The 25,197-nt window shown below is 41.0% G+C and overlaps 1 protein-coding gene across 2 annotated transcripts in view; it reads left to right on the plus strand.

Moving 5' to 3' along the window:
- FRMD3 (FERM domain containing 3) overlaps positions 1-25,197 on the plus strand; it is a 289,794-nt gene that overhangs the window by 153,994 nt on the left and 110,603 nt on the right. The window contains exon 4 of one of the 2 annotated variants that reach the window (XM_040355603.1): positions 16,022-16,100. The exons of the other annotated variant lie outside the window; for it this stretch is intronic. Coding sequence (XP_040211537.1) covers positions 16,022-16,100 — 79 coding nt within the window. The remainder of the gene's footprint in view (positions 1-16,021; positions 16,101-25,197) is intronic. 2 annotated transcript variants of the gene reach the window in all.

Consider the following 25,197-nt stretch of genomic DNA (forward strand, 5'->3'; position numbering starts at 1 on the left):
TATATGCTCTACACCATGTGGTGAAAGTAAGGCAGTTCACATAAGCTAAATTAAAAGACTATTTCAAAGTAATACTTTAAACTTGAAAGAGAAACAGAATATTTTCATATATCAAGGAATTCCTAGGTCTAGCGTTATCACACAATAAGTTATATAAGGGATAAAACTAATTGAGTGTACCAGATTAAATTACTTAGAATAATTAAAGGATAAGATATCCGGAGTGCATCAACCTCTCCGACACCCCTAACGGGAACTTTCTGTGTCCAAGAGGTTGAGCAAAACCTCCAATCCTCCCTCCCTCCCTCCAATAACTATTACTGGAACTCTCCGATAACCAAAAACAAATTTTCGGAATCCCCATCAAATCTAATTATTTCAAAGGTTTGGTAGAATCCTTCAATTACTTAAACATAAACTTATCTTTTCAAAATAAAACAAACTGAGGACCAAAAATCTTAAGGATTCTATCCCCAGAGATAAAATAATGAGATAAAACCTAAGAAGAATCAGAAGAAAAAAAGAAAGAGTGACAAAAGACAAGAGAGGAAGTGAAAAAAGAAAGCCAGAAGAAAATCAGGAGAGATAGAAAATTAGCCTGCCTGCCATCTACCAGCATCGTCCAAAAGACACTGATGTCATCAAAACCTTCACGGAGTATAAGTTATCCCCATGTATTCCAACCAAGGTTCCCAGATTTCATAGAAAAGAGTAGACTTATCCAACATGGAGCAGACCCTTTTCTCTTGTTCCATAATCCATGTGACCTTTCTTTTCATATATAGGATGGAAACATTAGTCTTTTTCCATGCAGCTGCGAGTGTAATCCTGGCACCCGTCATAATATATAAGATGAGTTTTCTGGTAACCTTAGAAGTTAACATTCCGTTAAGTAAAGCAATACTAGGAGATTGATGCAGGTTACAGCCTGTGACTCGTCTGATTATATTGAACACCTTATTCCAGTAACCCCGAATTTTGGGACATTCCCACCAAATATGTATCATAGACCCCAATCCATGACAGCCTCTGAAACATAGGGGAGAAGTTGTCGGATACATAGAGGTCAGTTTGACGGGAACTAAATACCATCTAGTATACATTTTTATGTTCGCTTCTATAAGAGAGACATTCACATAACCTTTAATGGATCTGGTATAATTCTTATACCAGTCCGACAAATCCCATTCGTTATTAAGTTCCTTTTCCCATGCCAGCATATGCGGCAATTTGGTGTCATTAGTAGCAAGTGAATTATATATAATTGAAATATTCCCCTTCCTGGACAAACCCTGATCACATTTACTTTCATAGGGTGTCAAAAGTCCAGATATCGAGTCGTTATCCCATAGGCTTTGAGCGTAGTCATGTAGTCGAGAAAATCTTAGTTTTTCTGAAACAGGAAGGTCTAGCTTGTCAATAAAATGTTGCTCGGGGAGGGGACCCGAACGAGAAAAGAAGCGTCCTATACGATACAACCCCTTATCATGCCACCATTTAAAGGAATCTTTATCAATTTTAGATGTAAAGAATGGGTCTATGAAAACATTCGATAAAGGCCTACCTTTAGAGATTAGAGAGGGATTGTTTTTAAGTGAATCCCATAAAACTAAAGTTTGAGATAGAGTCGGAGATAATATAGAAGGCCTTTTCTTGGTATGACTCCACATTAAATCCTCTATCGTTAGATTCGGAATCGCCTGTTCTTCGATGTCTATCCAATCAGGACGTTCATTTTTAAGAAAAATTTCTGATAATTGCGCTAATCTTGCTGATTGGTAGTACCATATCAAATTAGGCACACCTAGACCGCCTTGTTCAGATAAGTTATAGAGAGTGCGAGATGGAAGGCGTGGACCCTTGTTGTTCCATATAAACTTGGTAATTTTGCCTTGAAAGGATTTTAGTTGACTTTTGATTATCGGTATAGGTAATGATCGAAAGAGATACAAAAGCCTAGGGAGAAGAGTCATCTTGACCGAATTAATTCTACCAATCCAACCTATATTCTGAGTACCCCAGTCTTTCAGATCCTTCTCAAGTTTTCTATACATAGGGGGATAGTTGGCTAGATATAAATTCTGAATATTGGGGGTCAAATTAATGCCTAGGTATTTAATATAAGAGGCGTCCCATTTGAATCTATAACGTTCTTTCAGTAGAGAAACAGTGGACTCAGTAAGTGAAACATTGAGGGCCCTGGATTTGGCTATGTTTACAGCAAGACCTGAAACCAGAGAAAATTCGTCCATAAGAGAGTATACTTCGGGCAGGGATGTTTCTGGTGCAGTCAAAAGCAAGCAGATTTTCTTAGCTGGCAGCATCCAAAACCCAGATAGTGGTTTTTACATCTGGAGGTGTTCCAAGACCTGTGTCATTAATGGGCCAGACAGGTTTGTAGCTAAGTGAAGGGGTCCACTGGATCTTTTGATGGCTCTGTGGGAACAGTACGCCCTGATCTATGCCTTTCCTAGGCCTTTCCTAAGCTATTCAGCAGGATTGAGACGAAAGTAATTCTGGTGATCTTCATTTGACAGCCATGCAGGAGCAGCTTCATTGCCCAAAACGCACACTGTCTACATTTGGGGATGTACAGGGCTCCTACACGGCTGTCAAATTTTAATAGAGGCAGGGTTTGCTTCCTCATTTGCCTTCAGGAAGGAGAACAGTGGGCAGCATGCTGGTGACATCATTAGGTACAACAAATCCCTGACAATAGCAGTCAGAGACAGCAGTGCCTTGGATGTCACACAGCAGATATGGGGCTATAGGAACAGGAGTACGCAGGCAGCCTTACATACATGGATGATGTACACTGCTATTTTTGCAGGAGGAATTCCAGAGGAAATGTATATTTTCAGGGTACTTCTTATGCCGCGTACACACCATCACTTTATGTGATGAAAAAAAACGACACTTTCTGTGAAGTAAAAAATGACGTTTTTGAAACTTCAATTTTCAAAGACGAAGTTGCCTACACACCATCGTTTTCTCACAATGATCTTGCAAAGTGAGGTTACGTTCCACCACGTTTTACCATTGAAGCTCGCTTCATAAGTAGCTTCTGGGCATGCGTGGATGAAAAAACGTCTTAGAAAACAACGTTTTTTGCTACACACGGTCAATTTCTGTGAAGTAAAAAGTGCACTTTTGAAAAACGACACATAAAATTGAAGCATGCTTCAATTTTTTTTGGTCGTTTTTTACAAGACATAAAATGACGTTTTCCCCCACACACAGTCAATTAAAGTGACGTTTTTAAAAACGTCGTTTTTTTTCATCACATAAAGTGATGGTGTGTACGCGGCATTAGGCACCATTAATATTTTTTTTATGTTTCCTATCACAAATCTCTTTTTTTTTTTTAGTTTGGTCCACTATAAGCATTATTTCAAAAACGAATTTGAAGGGCAAAGCCAAAGGACTTGCACAGTGTTAAACACAACAGACTTATGGGTCTGCTTTTAGCATGGTATATAATTATAAATTAAATTGTAGGGACAGACTCTAAATTTACACTTTGCTCATACAGATAGTTAAGTGTACACTTATACAGTAAATATAGCAACTCTGTAATTATCTCTGCATACACAGCATGCATGATATTCTGTAAGTGAATTGCTACTTTCAGAGTTTTTTTTTTTGGTCTGCAAAAACCTAAATATAAATCCTACAAAACAATGTAGTCATATGCGCTTTATATTTAAATAATGTCTAATGTTTTGCTCAATGGTCTGTATTGTGTGCTGAAATATATTCAGGAGAATAATAAAGAAGTGCTTAAATTGTTCACAACTGTGTTATTTAAAACATAATTACCACACTGCGCAGCAAAACAGCACCTGAACAATAGCAATTTAGACGTTAGTAGATAAGATACAAGGTTAGATAACTATATGCATTTCTCCATAATTACCAGTCTATAATTAGGAGGCAATTTACTTACTATCTAACCAAAAGGTTGGCCTTTGTCCTTAAAGTAAAAAAGTAATATACAAGTTGGCACTTACTGTAAATAGCTGGCACTTCCAAGTGCTTGCACATCTTGGGAACCTCAATATTTAGGGCAATCTGTAACTCAATTACTGAGCTTCCAGGCCACTGGTGTTGTATCTGCTCTTTTTCACTTACAGTATATGCCTTATGGCCTGTGCACACAATTAGGGCTGCAACTAACGATTATTTTCTTAATCAATTAGTTGCCCGATTATTGTTTAGATTAATCGATTAATCAGATAATAGCCTTAAAAAACAAAATTAGCATTTTAAGAAAAAATTTGGGCCAATTTGTTGTTGGGCAGATTACAAAACACAAATTGCCGCAAAAACACATTACATGCTTTTCTGCAGCTTCTCCATTGAAGTATATTGAACCAAAAAATAAATAAAAAATAGCACCGTTTTGCGTTAAAAAGTCCTTGCCCTTTCCAAATACGTAGCAGCTGGAAAAAAAAATCATGGATGTGAACATGTCCCATAGGAAAACATGTAAATGAACTGTAGTGTGTTTCTGCAAAAAGCACCAAGAAACAGAGGTGTGACCCCGGCCTGAGATGTCTAGTAACATAATGGGGGTTAAAAAAAACAAAAATAAGTACAAAAAGAGCAAATAATCGCTACTGTAAGGGCTTATTTTTTTTTTACTGTGGGACAGTGAAAGTAATATTTACAGTAGCGATTTGCTTTTTTGTACTATAAAGGGCTAATTTTAGTTTTTTTAACCCCATTATGTTACTGGCCGATTAATCGATTATGAAAATTGTAATCGATTAATTTCATTATCGATTTGTTGTCGATTAATCGATTGGTTGTTTCGGCCCTACACGCAATCAGAAAATCGTACGAAAAATTCAGTTTTCAAGAGCCAATCAGGAAAGTTCATCCAATATTATCCGATGGGACAAGCACAAAAATGTTTCTCGTACGATACCAGATCGTTAGATTTGCATTTAATCATTACAGTTGTTGTTCAAAAATACAATTACAAACGCACTACAACACATTACATCACTTCCGAATTTTTATTCTGTCGTACGAGAATTTTCCTAACTTTAGTGAACTCTTCATTTTTGATATGAGATTAGCATTCAAAAATAAAAAACGGTCGATCATTCGTGTGTACCAGGCATTACATTTGTTTGGTAGAGCCTCTCATTAAAGTGATTAGTCAATGGTAAAGGGGAAATGGAGTGGGACCAATGCCAGTGACCAGGAATCTTGGTCAATGACGAATAAAGATCGAGGGCCATATTCTGAGTAAAGTTACGATGGAGTATCTCAGGATACTCCATCGTATCTCTCTTTTTTGGCCAGTGTATCTATGCGAGTGATTCTTAGAATCATTTTCGCATAGATACGCTGAAGATCCGACATGTGTAAGTCACTTACACTGTCGGATCTTAAATGTAATTACTCCACCGGCCGCTAGGTGGCGTTTACGTTCAGGTCTCATTTGTTTATGCAAATGAGCCTGATACGCCGATTCCCAAACAAATTTGCGTCGCGTAACCGTCGCTTACGTCGTTTGCATAGGCGAAAGGTTACCCCTGCTATATGAGGGGTAACCTTACACCATTCCCACGTAGGCCATGTTAAGTATGGCGTCGGGTCCGCGTCGTGTTTTCCCGTCGGGTACGTCGTTTTACTAAGTCGTTCTTGAATACGACTGTACATCAATGACGCACACGTCGGCGTCATTGACGTTTTACGCCGAGAACTGGAGCATGCGCACTGGGCTATTTTAAGCCCGGCGCATGCGCAGTTCGTTAGAATCGGGAGCGCGCTTAATTTAAATAGAAGCCGCCCCCTTGGATTTACGCGGGGATACGCCGGGCCAAATACACTACGCCGCCCCAAACTACGGAGCAAGTGTTTGGGGAATACAGCACTTGCTCCTGTAGGCTGGGGCGGCGGAGTGTAAATGGCTTACGCGCCGCCCGCCTACTTTCTTCAAGAATATGGCCCCTAATCTTTTACTGGTCCTTGGAAGCTCTATATGGGAGTAAAGGCAGCTTCCAACCATCTGGTGAGGTTTCGTTTTATAGTGAGCCATTTTGAAAATTATTTTCCTTACAGGTTTAATTTAGTTTTAGCGTGAAAGGTAAAAGCTCTAAAAATCTAATAGTTGTTGATTAATTCTCGATCTGATTTTTGAGTGTATGTTTGCATGTTTATCAGCTGATCATTTACAGTATCTATTTTTTAATTATTTGAATAAAATCTTAACACAAAAATTAAATACAATATTTAAAAAAATTAAATACAACATTTAAAAAAATTAAATACAACATTTAAAAAAATTAAATACAATATTTAAAAAAAATTAAATACAATATTTTAAAAAAATTAAATACAATATTTAAAAAAAATTAAATACAATATTTAAATTTTTTAAAAACAAAGCAATACCATGACACTTAAAAAAAAAGTCCAGCACTGCATGATCTCTTGTTCACTGCTAGTTTATAAACAAAAAAAAAACATACAAATCTCTATAGGTTAAGAGAGAGGGCTTTGTGTTTCTCCTCTGAGTCATTCAGCTGTGTATTTGATATCCTAGTATTCATTTGTATTTACAGCAGAACTGCAGAATAATATTCAGCATGCCACCTGCTATATTAAAAGGTTACATATTAACATGTATTTTCAAATGTTTCATATTTACCTGAATAAACTAAAACGATTTAACCGCGCTCCCTATGCATCAATAAATATTACATCAAATGTGTGACAAGTGAATAAAGTGCTAAAAAGTTCAGAAGAATGTCAATGTAAACAAAACGTGAAGTCCCATGAGCACTCCGTAGTGTCCAAACGCCTCTGTGATCAGAATCACCCGTAACTTGTTGTGTCTCCTCTTCACCAACATTCACATGTGTATCCTACTCACCAGAGGAGCCTATTGACCCCTATTACAGGTAGTCATAGATAGCAAGATTAGATGTTTCCACTTGAAGGGAAAGACAAAGGGCAAGTTGTCGCTGACGTTGCTCCTAGATTCCTAGGTACTCATACTCATGTAGAGATAAAAAAGAAGCCTCTCATGGTGCAGTATATACAAAATATATTTAAAAACCAGCAAAAAAAAGGCAACATAATTTGCATGCAAAGGGTGGGCCAACTCAATATTGTGCCCCAATACTTTTGACAATATAGTGTATCTAGCCCTGCAAAGCAAAAATCCCTATACTTATCTGTTCTGCTGCTGCTCCGGTCCATTCCCAGCATCAGCTGTCAGCAATGTCTTCAGTGTGTAGATGTGTGCAGGAGAGAGGGATGCCACTTCCCAGGCATTTCACAGCCAGTGTTGGTTCTCTCCTGCACACAGCATCTGCCGCTGGAGACCAGAGCAGATCGTCTTCAGAGCAGGTAAGTATAGCAATTTTTGCTTTGCTGAGCTAGATAGATTAGGCTTAGAATGTGACAGATAGTAGAGTTAGCTAGGTTCTAATTGGAATTCCACTTTAAAGGGTAAGCTCACCTTTACAAAAAAATCTGTAAGGTGAACTTATACAGGACCCCCTCCTTACCCCCCCCCCCCCCCTCAGGCCTGCTTACCTGCAGCGTGGCGATCACCCGCTAGTAGACATTGGGTCACCGCCTCACCGGCCTGGGGCTTAGAAATCCCTGCATACGTGAGTAGCGCCCGCATATGAAAGTGAGGTATCACCGCGATCGTTAGAGCGAGAGCAATAATTCTAGCCCTAGACCTCCTCTGTAGCTCAAAAGATGCAACCTATAGAATTTTTTAAATGTTGCCTATGGAGATTTTTAAGGGTAAAGTTTGACGTCATTCCACGAGCGGGCGCAATTTTGAAGCGTGACATGTTGGGTATCATTTTACTCGGCGTAACATTATCTTTCACAATATATAAAAAAATAACTTTACTGTTGTCTTATTTTTTAATTCAAAAAAGTGAATTGTTTCCAAAAAAAGTGCACTTGTAAGGGCGCTGCGCAAATACAGTGTGACAAAAAGTATTACAATGACCGCCATTTTATTCTCTAGGGTGTTAGAAAAAATCTATATAATGTTTTAGGGGTTTTAAATAATTTTCTAGCAAAAAAAAACAGTTTTAGTCTTGTAAATGCCAAATCTGAAAAACAGCCAAGGTCCTTAAGTGAGTGAGTGAGTGAGTGAGAAACTTATATAGCGCAACACATGCAAACTGAATCGCCTCTGGGCGCTTAGTGTCCATTCCCTTTTTGCCCTCAGAAGAGATGGGTTTTTATTTTTTTCCTGAAGGCCAGGTAATTCAATCGAATGCTGGTTGGTAGAGCGTTCCATAGTCTAGGTCCTTGGACTGCAAATCTTCGTTCTCCTTTAGACTTGTATCTGGCTTTGTATCTGGAGTAGATTTTGGTTGGTGGATCGCAGAACGCGATTGGGGTTGTGACCTTTTAATTTTTCGCATAGATATTGGAGGGCATTTCCTCGAATGCACTTATGCGTTAGACAGAGTGCCTTGAAAGTGATTCTGTCTGTCTGTATTTTGAACGATTTGCAGACGAGCGATTTGGTATTTTGGGAGTCCGAGGTACAGGGCATTAGCATAGTCAAGTCTGGAGTTGATAATTGTACCCACCACGACTGCTATGTCTTCTTTTGGGATAAAGGGGGTGAGTCTACGTAGCAGGCGCAGCAGATGGTGGGATCCGCTGACTACTGACCCTGTTTGTGCATCCATTGTCATGTAAGTGTCAAAAATGACTCCGCGACTTTTGACTTTGGTGCTAGGGGTGATGCTTTTACCCAGAATGGGCGGGGGAGTCCATGTTGTTGCAGGATGTTTGTTCTGTTTTCGAGCCGTTGAGTTTAAAGTAACTCTTCGTCATCCAATTTTTTATCAAAGTAGGGCATTTAAGTGGTTAAAAACACTGAGGGTTAAGACAACTTTAAAGCTGAACTCCAGAAAACTTGAAAACCCCCCCTTACAGTGAGACTGTGCTTGCACTGCAAGGGTTAATTGCTTGTTTAGTCTATGACAGGGGTGAGCAAACAGCAGCCCTCCAGCTGTTACGGAACTACAAGTCCCATCATGCCTCTTCCTCTGGGAGTCATGCTTGTAACTGTCCGTCTTGCAATGCCTCATGGACATGTAGATCCACAAGCTGGAGGGCCACAGCTTCCTACCTCTGGTCTAGGGGCCAGTGAAATAACTTTTACTTACCCCCTATCCTCTGCTCCCCCAGCATATGGCACTCCCCCATGCTGTGGTGGTCTGTCCCTCAGTGACACTTCAGGGACCGGTCTAGCAGTGCAATGGAGACTGCAGTAGAGGAGGATATACGAATATATATTTCCATGTCCCATACACCTAAATGAGCATTGAAGTTTCCTGAAGTTTAGCTTTAAATCAGTGGGTTTAGTTCTATTTAAATATGTCTCTGTTTCGTCCTCTAATCATGCTTTGGAGGTTTCAGTTCTGTACGAAGAATTTCCATATAGTTTTATTTAGTCTCTTCGTGCTTTATCAGTATTTACCTGTATGTACAGCAACTAAACATTCATTTCACATAATCACATGGTGAGTTGTTTTTTTTGGGCATAAACCAGTGGTTTTTGAATGTCTGTATTGTGCATTACATATGCACCATGAAAGCACAGATTAGATTGACCATATACACTGTTGTCAGTCCAGCAAATATTTTGCACACAGAGACCTGATGTTTTTTGTCCGCCAAATAATAGTTCAGTTTGACAGGTCTGAAATTAAAGATGCAAATAATGTAGCAATTGTAATAAGAAATCCCAAGTGCAACTTTTCACTCTAAAAAAGTCTCACATTTTGCACCAAATAAATGGAATGGAATAAAAAATGTGTTTCTCAATATTTGTCGCAATTAAAGTTGCATTAGTGCGCCCAGAGGATGATGGTGCAAGATAGTTAACATTCTGCTTTACACCAAATAATCTATATGTGCTGCAACATAATAGTTCATTTGACATGTGATGTGCCCCTTGCATTCCTTAAAGAGGAGCTCCAGACTCCTTCAGAAAAAATTTAAAGTCAGCAGCTACAAATACTGTAGCTGCTGACTTTTAATATTAGGACACTTACCTGTCCAGGAATCCAGCAGTGTCTTCACCGAGCCTATTTTTTATTTGGCTATCGGGTGTTTCCGCCGCCATCTCCACTAAGGGAAACCGGCAGTGAAGCCTTGCGCCTTTACAGCTGGTTCAATACGGAGTGTGCATGAAGCACATTGTGCTCTGTGAATGGTCTGGCTACAGGGGAAGAAGGAGGGGGCCGAACTTCCATCTGAGTTTGCCGTGGCGAACCAAGGTGGAAGTGGGAGTGGGTATCTGTCAAAACCAGTTACCCACTCCCCTAAAAGATGCCAAATGTGGCAGCGGAGGGTGGGAGGAGGCAGACAAGTAGAGCTTCCCCTTTTGGATGGAGCTCCAATTTAACAACTTTTTTTTGACAGTACAAATACGCTATAACAAAAGCGTATCACAAAGAAAAATTTCAGATAACAAAACAATAAAATAAACATACAGTATATAACAGTTCAACAATAAAGAAAAGCATAAAGGACAAATACCCGTTTGCCATAAGGCAGTCATGTATACAGGCTAACTCATGGGTCATGGAGTAGCCTTATCGTAAACAATTGTCAAAGAGAAGGCATTTTTTCACCACATGCAGAATGTGAAGTTTTGAACTTTAAATACCTGACCTCTCATAGCACCTTACCCTACAACCACCTTATTCCATTTCACTGACAGCCCCTGTACCAGTTGCCACCGGGAAACTATTATTTATAATCAATAATTATCTACGTCATCCCAATGAGGGGCTCCAACAAGTGGATTATTGGAATCCACCACCAGTACCGTATTTTTTTTTACATTTACGTGGACACCCCTTATGTTTTTTTTTTTTATTTGTCCCTCCGTCTTTTATGTTTATAATATAGAAATATATATCTATAATTTGATGTGTAAGGTATAATGCCGCGTTTACACAATCATTTTTCGGCATGAAAAAAAACGGCGTTTTTAAAAAATGTAATTTAAAATGATCGTGTGTGGGCTTCACATCATTTTTCGGGTTCTGAAAAACGACAATTTTTTTTTTCGACCATTGTTCCATTTTTTAACAATGTTTTAAATTATGTCGTTTTTCGGGTTGTAAAAAATGATCATGTGTGGGCTAAAACTACATTAAAAACCTGCGCATGCTCAGAAGCAAGTTATGAGACGAGAGCGCTCGTTCTGGTAAAACTACCATTCATAATGGAGTAAGCACATTCATCACGCTGTAACAGACAGAAAAGCGCAAATCGTCTTTTACTAACAGGAAATCAGCTAACGAAGCCCCAAGGGTGGCATCATCCGCATGGAACTTCCCCTTTATAGTGCCGTCGTACGTGTTGTACGTCACCGCGCTTTGCTAGAGCATTTTTTTAAAACGATGGTGTGTGGGGAACGTCGTTTTAATGATGAAGTTGGAAAAAAAAACTTTTTTTCTACATGCCGAAAAACTTCGTTTTTTTCATGCCGAAAAATGATCGTGTGTACGCGGCATAAGTCCTGATTTGGTGGTTTAATTTCTTCCATCATTTTATGGCCACTTAAAGTGGAACTTTAGTCAGAAAATTAAGTCCTGCTAGATCACTTCAGGCTGGCCCATTTTTCAGGTATAGCTATGTAAAACTAAGGCCCCGTACACACGACCAAACATGTATGCTGAAACTGGTCCGCGGGCCAGTTTCAGCATACATGTTCGGTCGTGTGTAGGCGCGAGCGGGCCGAATTCCAGCAAACATTTGCCCGCCGGGCCTTTTCCCAGCGGGCAAATATTCCTGAACGTGTTTTAAAACCGTCCGCTGGAATCCTGCCCGCTCGGACATGTACGGTCGTCAGTACAGACCTACCGTACATGTCCGAGCGCCCGCCGTCCCTCGCATGCGTCGAATGACTTTGACGCATGCGTGGAAGCCTTTAAATGGCAGGCCCGCCCACGTCGCCGCGGCGACGACGCGGACACGCCCCGCGTAGTGTTTACGCGCGGACTTCTGTACGATGGTTAGTACAACCATCGTACAAAAGCCCTCTGGCAGGCATGTACGGTGAAAACGGTCCGACGGACCGGTTTCACCGTACATGTTTGCTCGTGAGTACCCGGCCTCAGTCTCATTACTGTTTAAAATGCTCAGTTGCTCTCTATTTTTAGGTACTTCAGCAAAATGGCAGCTTCTGGCAAAAAGGAGCAATGCTGGAGTCAGTTTACAGCACTCACTGATTTTGGTTGCATAACTGTTAATGTGGAATGTATGTTCCTTGCTAAAGAACATTATTTTAATCAAGTTGTTATGGGTAAAATTCCACTTAAAAAAAAAGAAGGGGGGCTGCTACTCCCACATTGTTTCTGTAATCTGTAGATCATCTTTCAAAATACATTCCTATCACCCACTAATATTACCTTATTTCATGGTCCTATGATCCAATTTTCAGCTGCTTCGGGTCGTGATGACCAGTACACTTAAGCTACTCTTCATGTTGTGCTTGTTGCCTTCCTCTGTTGTCGGCGTCATCGCGCCTGCACTGCGGTTGGTGTAGAACCAGCAGCCACGTAATCAGGATAGGATGTGGCTTCTGCTAGAGCTACCTGCCCACATTCCAGTCCTGATGTTTGGAGGCCTATCCCTGGCTGTCATAGGGGAAGGGAAGGAGTGAAGTCAAATTTATATTTTTAAGCAGTCTGCGGCGATAATTTGATTTTCAGTAGACACAACTCTTATGGGCTATGATCACATAGAATAAACTGTTTAATTAAGAAAAAAATACTATAATTTTCATCACATAGGCATGCCTCTTTCTGCTAAGTACATGTGTAGAAATGTAATTTTCTTGTTTTCAAGAAAGAGGGTGGTCCAATAACGCAATTTGAGTTTCCTTGTACTGTTCCGTCTCCCAGCCAGTAGGGGTGCCAATCTACTGGCCCCCATGAGGGAAAGGTAAGTTAACATAAATCTCCCATGTTGACATACTCTCCTGCACTGCTGATATGATAAAAGCCCTTCAATTCAAGGGTGATTAACAATACTGCTCAAAGCTGGGGAAAGAATTTAATGGCATTGACAAGTTGACAATGCTGATACTATTTATGTCGTTAGACCCAAATCCCAAATCAAAATAGTCTTTGATAAACATATATAGACAGTTATTTTAAAAAAGCAATACCATTTTTTTTTCAGCTGTGGTATGTGATATCTTGAACTCATTATGACTATGAAGCAGATGACATGTATATGTGTATGGTTACTATATATACACACTATATAATGATGAATTTATCTAAAATGATCTCAGTAGACTAATGCATAAATAACATAAATATCATAGAAAAAGTATATGAAATAAAAATAAAAAAAGGATACAGAGAGCCAGTACAGTTTCTTAAAATTTACTAAATGTTCACTCTACCCAAAAATGTAAATTTCTGATGCTGGAGAATTAATGTAAACCTATGGCCAAACTATGAACATTAAATAGGAAAGACATTTTTACATGTGGGTAAGTGATCAACTCTAAACACACCACACCAAGTAATCAAATGAAGAATGGTTATGGCAATATGGGATTTTTTAGGTGCCATACACAAAGAATGTGAGAAGAAATAAAATTTCGCAATTTATTGATATACAAGATTAGAATTTGTTTAAAAGAAATAGAAAGTATAAACACATCTTGGTTATGCTATCTTAGTATATTCCTGGCTTGAGCCAGGACGGTGCTGTTCGCTCCAACACTTACTGAGTCCAAGGGTAAATACCATATCTTGTTCCATCTGCATTTCAGTTTTTGAATGCCTGCCACCTGCCTTGGACTCTGAAGTTAGGCGCTTCCTTGTGTTTGTTCCCTTAATTACACATCTTGGTCTTTCTGTGTCTCCAGCAGTCACACCATACCTTGTTGCCTCCACCTATCCTTATTGGGCATGGCCTTGTCCAATGGCCACTCCTTTTTTGCCTGTACACAAACCGTGGTCATCGAAATCCCCTAAAGAAGCCTTGACAGGTGAAATATGTTGGGAACATGACTGTGTTACCACTATATATGTGAATATACTATGATAGTATATCTGAGATCTGTTTATACTTCCTATTTATTTTAACAAATTGTAACCTTGTATATCAATGAATTGTGACATTTTATGTCTTCTCACATTCTTTGTGTATGGCTCTTAAAAAATCCCATATTGCTACAACCATTCTCCATATGAACATTAAGGGGCAGATCCACATACATACGCTGCGCCCGGCGCATATGTAAGATACGCCGCTGTAACTTACTTGGCTTTGGTTTGAATCCTCAACGAATTCGCGCCGTAAGTTACGGTGGCGTAGTGTATCTCTCGCGGCGTAAGGGCGCGGAATTCAAATTGGGCGAGTAGGGGGCGTGTTTCATTTAAATGAAGCGCGTCCCCGCGCAGAATGAACTGCGCATGCGCCATCCATAAAAACTCCCAGGGTGCATTGCTCCAAATGACGTCGCAAGAACGTCATTGTTTTCAACGTGAACGTAAATGGCGGCCAGCCCCATACACGGACGACTTACGCAAACAACGTAAAATTTTCAAAATTAGATGCAGGAACGACGGCCATACTTAACATTGAGTACGCCACCATATAGCAGCTTTAACTATACGCCGGAAAAAGCCGAACGGAAACGACGTAAAAAAATGCGACGGCCGGTCGTACGTTCGTGGATCGTCGGAAATAGCTAATTTGCATACTCAACACAGATGGCGACGGGAACGCCACCTAGCGTAAGCCGAAAAATTGCATCTAAGATCCGATGGCGTACGAAGACGTACGCCTGTCCGATCTAACACAGATGCCGTCGTATCTTGTTTTGTGGATACTGTACCAAAACAAAGATACGACGCACAAAATTTGAAATTACGCGGCGTATCAAGAGATACGCCGGCGTAATTTCTTTGAGGATCTGCCCCTAAATGTTTACTCAACCTTAACAAGCCATAAAAAAGTTTTGTAACAGCCATCCCTGACCTTTCTAGCTGCAGACACTGTGGAGCAATTTGTCCCCAAAGATCCCAACAGGGGCTACGATCACAGCTAATCTGTGTGTCCTTGGTAATTTTTCAGTTGTTTTTGCATGTTTTGTGGGTGTCTGAGGCTTGAGTGTTTTATTTTTTGTAATGGAAAGCTGTGTCAGGTGTGGACAGGCACAAATAAAAACTATAGGATTTTGGATGTTGAGCATTTCGGAGCTTCAAGCTACTAAACACTCATGTGTAAATAGGGGCTGTGAGATGTAATAATGCTGTCATGCCTGGGCCTCTGTTGCAAATTTGAGGATGAATTATTTCACAATGCTTACACCTACAGAAGTCAGCACGGGTTTGTTGTAAAGCTGATTTCAAGATGGGTAAGAATTTTTCAATGAATTTCATTATTCTTAGCCAGGCCACAGATTCATGTTAATCAATAAAACCTTTTGCATATCTAACAGGGACATGTGGTGAGATCTTGAGTACTAAGGTCTGTGCAACTTCTGTTACTATTTGAGGAATCTCACTCTGCCCTTTGAGATTTTTTTTTTATTGACTTGTAAGAAAATAAAAGGGTGGAATGGAACACCCACATTTCTAAGGTAGGTAGAAGGGGACTCAGGAACCATGTCTCAGGGGTCTTGGTATCGGACTCCCCAAGAGGAACAGGATGCCTGTGGCAGACTCAGGCCATAGGACCTTACTTGTAACTGGGGCATCATTTTTGGGTCGACCGACCATCAAGCCTGGCTTCAATATGATCTACATAAACACATCCTCATATCTGCTTTTGACATTACGTAATGATCACTGACCATGGAAGCAAACACATTCAACTCTCCTAGCATGATGACATGATTTGATTTACTACATTGGCTGGTACTGCAGATAAAACCATTTCACTAACTGTTAAGAGTCCTCTCCTGCATTTTCATCCTGCAACTATACCCTGCGCTGTTCTCATACTTTTTTGTTTTTGTTTTATAACGTTTCAGCTCATCCACCATACACCATGTGCTTTAGAGTGAAATTCTACCCACATGAGCCTTTGAAGATAAAAGAAGAGCTTACAAGGTATTTTATATATGTATGTGTGTCACGCTAGTTCGTTACGAGGCAAGGTACTGTGTCAAGTTGATGGTTCCGTGGTGTTGTCCCCAGTGATGTCAACTACAACATAAAAATTTAGTTTGGTCATACATTTCACGCTAAAATATAACATTGATCTTTTGTTTGCTATTGTAGTAGGTACGTGTTCATTGTAAACAGGATGTATATTCTTGTTTTTTGTCTTCAATAATTAATTTAACCCAGTATATGTTTACAAGCATTCATTTTTATCCCTTTGGGACACCTTCCCTGAGAGGATAGAGACTTGTCCATTCCATAACCATGCTTCTCCTCACTTTACATTGGAGATGGATGTTGCTTCAACCATGTATTCTTGTGGATAATCCAGCCGCAGGTTGGTATCAGCAATATTTGAACTAAAGGCAATTATACTCCACTTGAGCTTCGTAAGATTTTACCCCCTTCATGACCAGGTCATTTTTTGCTATTCGGCACTTCACTACTGCATGCAACGCTGTACTCAAACTAAATTTATATAATTTTTTTTACACAAATAGAGCTTTGGTGGTATTTAATCACCTCTGGGTTTTTATTTTTTGTGATATAAACAAACAAAGCCAAAAAATTTTGAAAAATACCCAATATTTTTTTTACTTTCTGCTATAAAACACATCAAATAAAACAATAAAAAAATGGCAAATTTGACACTAACTGACGCTGGGAGATATAACTAAATGCAGCTGACATCACAGTGATCAGTGATAATACTATACACTGTCACTATACTAATGACACTGGCTGGAAAGGGGTTAACATCTAGGGCGATCAGGGGGTTAAAAGTATGCCTAACTATGTGTAATGTGTGTAACGTGTTCTACTTTTTAGTAATGTTCTCCAAATTTCTTATCCCTGCTTTGCAGGGATGACAAACTGACAAATCACTCCCCCTGTACAGAGCTCTGTATTGTCAACACAGATAAGAAATAAAATCAGATTATGAACCACAGAGCTCTGGGCTGTGATTACACACAGCTGATCAGCGGGTCCCAACCCTAAATCGGCTTTGGCTTGCTGGTTGTACACAGCACGAGCCATGCAGGGGGTGCGCATGCGCACGCCCTAAACACAGAAGGAGGCAGCAACATACGGATATGTTGCTTTGCCTACAGCTGTCGCTCGCCACAGTACATGGCGGGCAGACAGCCAATAGTTAAACTTCCTGTGACCTTAGTGGTCACTCTTAGGCTCGATTCACACTAATGCATTTTTTAATGCATTTTGAAGAAATGCAGGGAATTTTTTTAAGATGAGATCCTATGGAACACATTCACATCAATGCATTTTTGTGCCTCTGCATTTTTGAAAAGGGTCTGGATTTTTTCCCTCCGCAAAATGCAGCATTTTTTATTTAATAGAGTATACTGGACCCGCATCCAAAAAGTTTGCCATGATTTTGCCGCGATTAGCGTTTTGCGATTTGTGTTTTTTTTGCTGTACATTTACTATATATAATTGTCTGCTAAGGAGGGGGTCGGTAAGCCGACCCTCACATCCTTAACAGCTGACTAATGAGTCTTCAGCTGTCAGCGAGTTTTCCTGCTGAATGTAAAAAATAAAAATTGCCGGCAAAGAAAAAACGTGAAAAAATAAATACTGTATTTTTCTGCAAATAACACGCACCCTAACTTTAAGGCCGGGTACACACGAACAAACATGTACGGTGAAACCGGTCCGTCGGACCGTTTTCACCGTACATGCCTGCCAGAGGGCTTCCTTTCGATGGTTGTACACACCATCGTACAGAAGTCCGCGCGTAAACAATACGCGGGGCGTGTCCGCGTCGTCGCCGCGACGATGACGCGGCGATGACGCGGAGACGTGGGCGGGCCTGCCATTTAAAGGCTTCCACGCATGCGTCGAAGTCATTCGACGCATGCGAGGGACGGCGGGCGCCTGGACATGTACGGTAGGTCTGTACTGACGACCATACATGTCCGAGCGGGCAGGATTCCAGCGGACGGTTTTAAAACACGTCCAGGAATATTTGCCCGCTGGGAAAAGGCCCGGCGGGCAAATGTTTGCTGGAATTCGGCCCGCTCGCGCCTACACACGACCGAACATGTATGCTGAAACTGGCCCGCGGACCAGTTTCAGCATACATGTTTGGTCGTGTGTACGGGGCCTAAGAGGGAAGTTTCAGGCAAAAAACTTTCCACAGCCCCCTGTGTATAACACGCAGGCACAGTTTACCCTCTATTTTCAGGGTAAAAAAGTGAGTGTTATACGCCAATAAATACAGTAAATGGCGTGGGGTCCCCCCCAGGTCCATAGCAGGCCCTTAGGTCTAGTATGGATTCAGAGGAGGAAACCCCCCATGCCAAAATGTAAAAAATGGCGTGGGGGTCCCCCAAAATCCATACCAGACCCTCATCTGAGCATGCAGCCGGCAGGTCAGGAATATGAGGGGACGAGCAAGCACCCCCCCCTCCTGAACCATACAAGGCAGCATGCCCTCAACATGGGAGGGTGGGTTAGTGTGGCCAGGGGAAGGACACATGGCTGCCATAGTTTGCTTTTAAAGGGATTTCCAGTTTACAATAAAAATCCCACATCTCAATTTGATGCAGCATGTACGTTTCTGGTCCCTCTGTTTTATTAGTAATGGAGGTGCTACTGTTCATGTTAGGCTGGATTCACACCTATGCGTTTTTTGTGCTTTTTGCATTTTACAGATTTGCACTACAGAACGTGTTCCATAGGAAACCATGTTAAATGGACTGTAGTGCAAATCTGCAAAATTCAAAAAGCACAAAACATACATCGGTGTGAATCTAGCCTGAGGCTCTATTCACACTAACGCATTTTTTAATGCATTTTGCAGAAATGCAGGGACATTTTTTAACATGGGTTCCAATGGAACATGTTCACATCAATGCATTTTTGTGCCTCTGTGTTTTTGGAAAGGGTCGGGGACTTTTTTTTACCGCAAAATGCAGCGTATTGTATGTAATAGAATTTAATGGATCCGCATCCATAACGCAAGTATCGCGTTTTTAATATGAGTTTGCCGCGATTTTGCTGCGATTTGCGTTTTTTTTATTTTTTACACAAAAATGGTGTGAGGGTCCCCCCAAAATCCATACCAGACCCTTATCCGAGCAAGCGCCCCCCTCCTGAACCATACCAGACTGCATGCCCTTAACATGGGAGGATGGGTGTTTTGTGGCAGGGGGGGTTCTGCGCCCCCCCTCCCCCAAAGCACCTTGCCCCCATGTTGATGTTGCCCCCAGACCCTGCCCCCCATATGTGAATGAGTATGGGGTACATTGTATCCCTACCCATTCACTAAAAAAAAAGTAGTGTAGTGTTAAATACAGTAGACAGTTTTTGACAAATCTTTTATTAAAAATCTCTTCTTCTTCTTCTTCTCCGCTTCTTCCTCAGGTCTTCCTCCATCTTCTCCCTCATCTTCTTCCTCCGATCTTCTCCTTCTCCCCCTGCTTCTTCTTCTGCTCTTCTTCTGTCTTCTTTGTCCGGTGTTCTTCTTCCTCTGTCGCCGCTCCCGCCAACGACCCTCCTCCAATGCTGCGTCCTGCTGATCTGTCGGCGGCGATGTCCTGCATTTCTTAAATAACGATGGGGACATCGGCGCCGACAGATTAGCGGGATGCTGCATCAGAGGTGGTGAGCAATGGGGGGAACTGATGCGCAAACCACACTAATAATTAAAATGAATATAAATTATAGATCCACCATTAAAGTGAATAAACCAAATAACAAAATATATAATGTGAAGACTAGGTGGCAGCCACAACTAAATAATGTTCACACATTGGAATAAATGAGTAATGGGGGGTGTTGGGGCGCTTACCAATATATATAAAAAAAAAAATAGCAATAAAGTGCAATGTGCTAAATAGCAGCGTATCAAACACTTGGTATCAAATAACATAAATAATTAATATACTAATGTGCAATATTAGCAAGTGCATAAAAAAGTGCTAATAAGGTGCAAATATATTAAGGATCATTGAAGCAAAAGTCCAAACATAATTCAAGTGAATACAATCTTCATGCAATTGTGAAATAAGTGTCCAGAGTATATATCCTGGGAATCCAAGACATGCAGCCCAAAAAAACAAAAAGAAATCCAAAGAAACGTGTTCCACTCCAAGTGACCAGTAGTACCAGCCTCTCGCCTCTAGGAGGCTTATAATAAGCCTTATGAATATCCACTGGCCGCAGATTCACGTCCCCAATCAATCTGCAGACCAGTTTCACTTGCAAATTATAACAGCAGCATGTAATTCCACTTCATTTAAAACATAGTCCAGTGTAGTTAGATCTCACTGCTCCCGGCCGAGAGCAGCGATAGCGTCACCAACGGCTACAAACTTGCCTCACGCGTTACGTGGCTGACCAACGCCACTTAATCATAGGCTGACCCATCAGAGGTGGGTTGTCGGCGGGAGCAGCAGCAGAGGAAGAAGCACCAGACAAAGGAGAAAGAAGAAGAGCGGAAGAAGGAGAAGACCGGAGGATGAAGATGTGGGAGAAGATGGAGGAAGACCAGAGGAAGAAGTGGAGAATAAGAAGATATTTTTAATAAAAGACTTGTCAAAAACTGTCTACTGCAGGGATCTTCAAACTATGGCCCTCCAGCTGTGGTGGAACTACACTTCCCATGAGGCATTGTAAAAAATCTGACATTAACAGACATGACTAGGCATGATGGAAATCGTAGTTCCTGAACAACTGGAGGGCCGTAGTTTGAAGACCCATGGTCTACTGTATCACTACACTACTTTTTTTTTTTGTGAATGTGTATGGGTTTTATACATTTTGGATGGGGGTGCCCTCCGAATCCATACAAGACCCTGGTATGGACCTTGGGGGGGGAACCCTACGCTGATGACTTGTCGGTTGTTAAGGACAAGGTGACCGGCTTCCTGACCCTCTCCTTAGCAACCAGCTAGATACAGTGTAAAAAAAGAAAAAAGAAAAACGTCAATCGTGGCAAAATCGCTGTAAAAACGCAGTACTTGCGTTTTGGATGTGGGTCCATTAAATTCTATTACATGCAAAAAGCTGCATTTTGCGGGGAAAAAAGTCCCTGACCCTTTCCAAAAACGCAGAGGCACAAAAATGTATTGATGTGAACATGTTACATAGGAGCCCATGTTAAAAAAATTCCCTGCATTTCTACAAAATGCAAAATGAACCAAAAAACGCATTAGTGTGAATAGAGCCTTAGGCCCCTTTCACACTACTGCGACTTCAAAGGCGATTTTACCGTGATTCGTGGCCGCGATTTCAGGGAATGCCTGTGTAAGTGCCATCAAAATCAGACCAAAGTAGTGCAGGGACTACTTTGAAGTCGGAACGACTTGAAGTCGTACTAATATGAATGGTTGTCATTGGAAATCAAGGGAAACTACTTGTCATGCTAATTTGCCATCACAAATCGTCGTACAAGTGCGAAAGGGGCCTAAGACAGATTCAAAGACCTTTTGTAAAAAAGGCACGTGCTTTACATCGCATAAAGTGATATTGCAATTGTTGGAGAGCAATAAAATGTAAACCAAAATACAAAATGGAAAAAAGAAATGCTAAAAGGGGACATATATTTCAGTTATTTTGCAAAAAACAAGAGCCATGCATATTTAATGAGTGTAGTGTCCTTTGTCACATAGGACTAGATTTCAGCCTCCCTCAGTCAGAACAGTAAAAGATAATTGCTGAGTGATCACTATAGTTCACTGCTCCATAGCACATTTCACTGTAGGGATGACATATATAAAAAGTGCTGCCCATTTCTCAGATACCTTCTTAGATTTTCAAATTATTAACTGTGCAAATGAAAGTTGGAATGTGACTGGTTGTAACATTGGTGTGCACATCCTACTGCATACACCATAGAGCACACACACACATGTGTGTATATAAGCAGAGCAGTGGATGGTGTCAGTAGAGCAGAGATTGGTGTCAGTCGTTTTTTATTTTTATTATTTTTTACAGTATTATTTTTAATTGTTATTTTACAATTTTTTTTAGCAGCCCTGTTGGGGGCTTTAGTGAAATATCAAGAATCTAAACAGACCCCTGATGTCTCACTTTTGAGGCAGACAAAGATTCCCTAGTCCCTTTCTTTGCAGCTTTAGCTGCACTGGACAGTGAATGAATGGAAAGTGTTGTGCTGAATGGCTTCCTGCTCATTTACACACTGAAGCATAGTAAACATAGTTTAAGTTCAGTTAAGATTGAACGATCCGTACAGATCACTCACTGTGTTTATTCAGAAAAGGAAGGGGATGATAAACAAAATATTTACTGGCCCCTTCCCCCACTCTCCACCCTGAAACCTCCCCTGCAGCAGCTGGCAGCACTGCAGGGGGTGCCAGGAAGCAGGGGAAATTTGCACCGCACCCTATGCGCACCCCTATGGGTTGTAAACAATACCCTTGAAATCTGGAGACACCCTACTGACACACTCCTTTGTAGCCACATCCACAAAATGACATCCCAATTTTGAACATGTCCTTCAAAAACATTGGTCACAGACTTTTGGAGCAAGAGGCAGGCATTAAAGGATTAAATGACAAAATCCGCCATGAATAGAGAAATGATGCAGTGCGCTACACGTGACAATGAATTATGGGGTTGGCCAAATTAGCGTAAGGAGCTTAAAGAGGGCATGGTTAAATAAAAGCTACTCTTCTCTGGGTGCCAATGTGGACATTTCTTCCTCAGCGCAGACACAGATTCACATACCTGTCTATGACACATTTTATAAATTCCCCCGATTATCTTCTAATCTGAATTTTCAGATATTCAGTGTTTTGGCTTCTGTTCAGCAGCATACTGCAGAACATTCCCCAGCCAAGAGTGTTAAAAATGAAAAATGATGGTCTTCAGAGTCTATTTTAGTCTAACGATATTCAAAAATGGAGCACAGGATGTCTGTTTGTTTAGCTTTGTAGAGCTGAACATTTGTACTGTTTCTGAATTTACGAAATGACTAAATGTTGAAGCAATGATGTTTTATCCTCAGACAGGCTAATTTAGCAATGCAGTGTTTGCCACTCACAGGGATTGAGCAATCTCATATAGCTTTATAGAAACAAAATCAAAGAGAATGTCATTTATTAATACGTACTGTATAAAAAAGTATGATAAACCTGCTAGTCAGCCTCTTCAAAAGAGCCAAGGCCCTGCGAGAAGAGTTTGCTCGCAAAGTAGTGGAATTTATGATGACTGATCCAGTTTCCCTCTCATCTCAGTTCTATCTCTATAGGGCAGAGGTATTAATAGTTGATTAGCGGGAGCTTCAAAGCCTATACTGTATATGTATTGTCAGTTGTCATACTGGCTGTTATTTAATATTGTAGTGCAAATTGTTATTAAGTGCAGTAACCCTGTGGCAGCTCATCCGCTTTTTACTTTCCAAATATATACACTGAGCAAAATTATAAACGCAACACTTTTGTGTTTGCCCCATTTATCATGAGCTGAACGCAAAGATCTACAACTTTTTCAATGTACACAAAAGGCTATTTCTCTCAAATATAGTTCACAAATCTGTTTAAATCTGTTAAGGGCCCTTTCACATGGACATGTCCGTGTATGGGCTCCACTTTGCTCAGCGGGGATCGCTCCGTCGATCCCCGCTGAGCAGGCAGATGACAGGGACCGACCTGTCAGAGCGCCGCTCTTCCCTATGGGGGATTGGATGAAAGACGGACCATAGAGTGCATTTTCATCCAATCCGATCCGCCAGACAGATGGAAAAATGTGGGATCCGAAAACCAGTCAGTATCTGGTGTGACCACTATTTGCCTCATGCAGTGCAGCACATCTCCTTCGCATAGAGTTGATCATGTTGTTGATTGTGGCCTGTGGAATTTCTCTTCAATGGCTGTGCGAAGTTGCTGGATATTGTCAGGAACTGGAACACGCTGCCATTGAGCATCCCAAACATGCTCAACGGATGACATGTCCGGTGAGTATGCTGGCCATGCAAGAACTGGGATGTTTTCAGCTTCCATGAATTGTGTACAGATCCTTGCATCATGGAGTTGTGCATTATCATGCTGCAACATGAGGTGATGGCCGTGGATGAATGGCACAACAATGGGCCTCAGGATCTCGTCACGGTATCTCACCCACTCGAGTTGGTTACGATGGCAAACTGCAGTCAGGTCGAGACCCCAATAAGGAGAGACAAGCCTGCAGATGAGCTTCCCTGAGACGGTTTCTGACAGTTTGTGTTGAAATTATTTGGTTATGCAAATATATTGTTGCAGCAGCTGTCCAGGAGTGAGGCCGGTTGGATGTACTGCCAAATTCTCTGAACCGCCTTTGGAGACGGCTTATGGTAGGGAAACGAACATTCAATTCAAGCGCAACAGCTATGGTGGACATTCCTGCAGTCAGCATGCCAATTTCATGCTCCCTCAAAACTTGCGACATCTGTGGCATAAAACTGCACATTTTAGAGTGGCCTTTTATTGTGATCAGCCTAAGGCACACCTGTGCAATAATCATGCTGTCTAATCAGCATCTTGATATGCCACACCTGTGAGGTGGATGGATTATCTCGACAAAGGAGAAGTGCTCACTAACACAGATTTAGACAGATTTATGAACAATATTTAAGAGAAATAGGCCTTTTGTGTACATAGAAAAAGTTGTAGATCTTTGAGTTCAGCTCATGATAAATAGGGGCAAACACAAAAGTGTTGCGTTTATAATTTTGCTCAGTGTAGAATGATAAGGTAAAGTGTTGGGGCTCCATTACTGCTCTACTTTTAAAAATCCTAGTTGCCTAGCTGTGAAGTTGGCTTTTTAGCTTCATTACCAACACAGAAAAGGTATACATATCAGGAACATCAGAAGAACTTGTGTTCTTGGCCATTGATGTAAAGCAGGGGCCTCCAAACTGCGGCCATTTGACTGCATGCAGCCCTTTGCTAGCTTTTAACCGCTTGCCGACTGCCTCACATAGATATACGTCAGCAGAATGGCACGGGCAGCAAAGCAACGTATATATACACGTTACTTTAAACCCTCACTTAGCGGGCCGCGGTCTCTGTGACAGTGC

The sequence above is a fragment of the Rana temporaria genome, chromosome 1, assembly GCF_905171775.1.
Source record: "Rana temporaria chromosome 1, aRanTem1.1, whole genome shotgun sequence".
NCBI classification, from domain to species: Eukaryota; Metazoa; Chordata; class Amphibia; order Anura; family Ranidae; genus Rana; species Rana temporaria.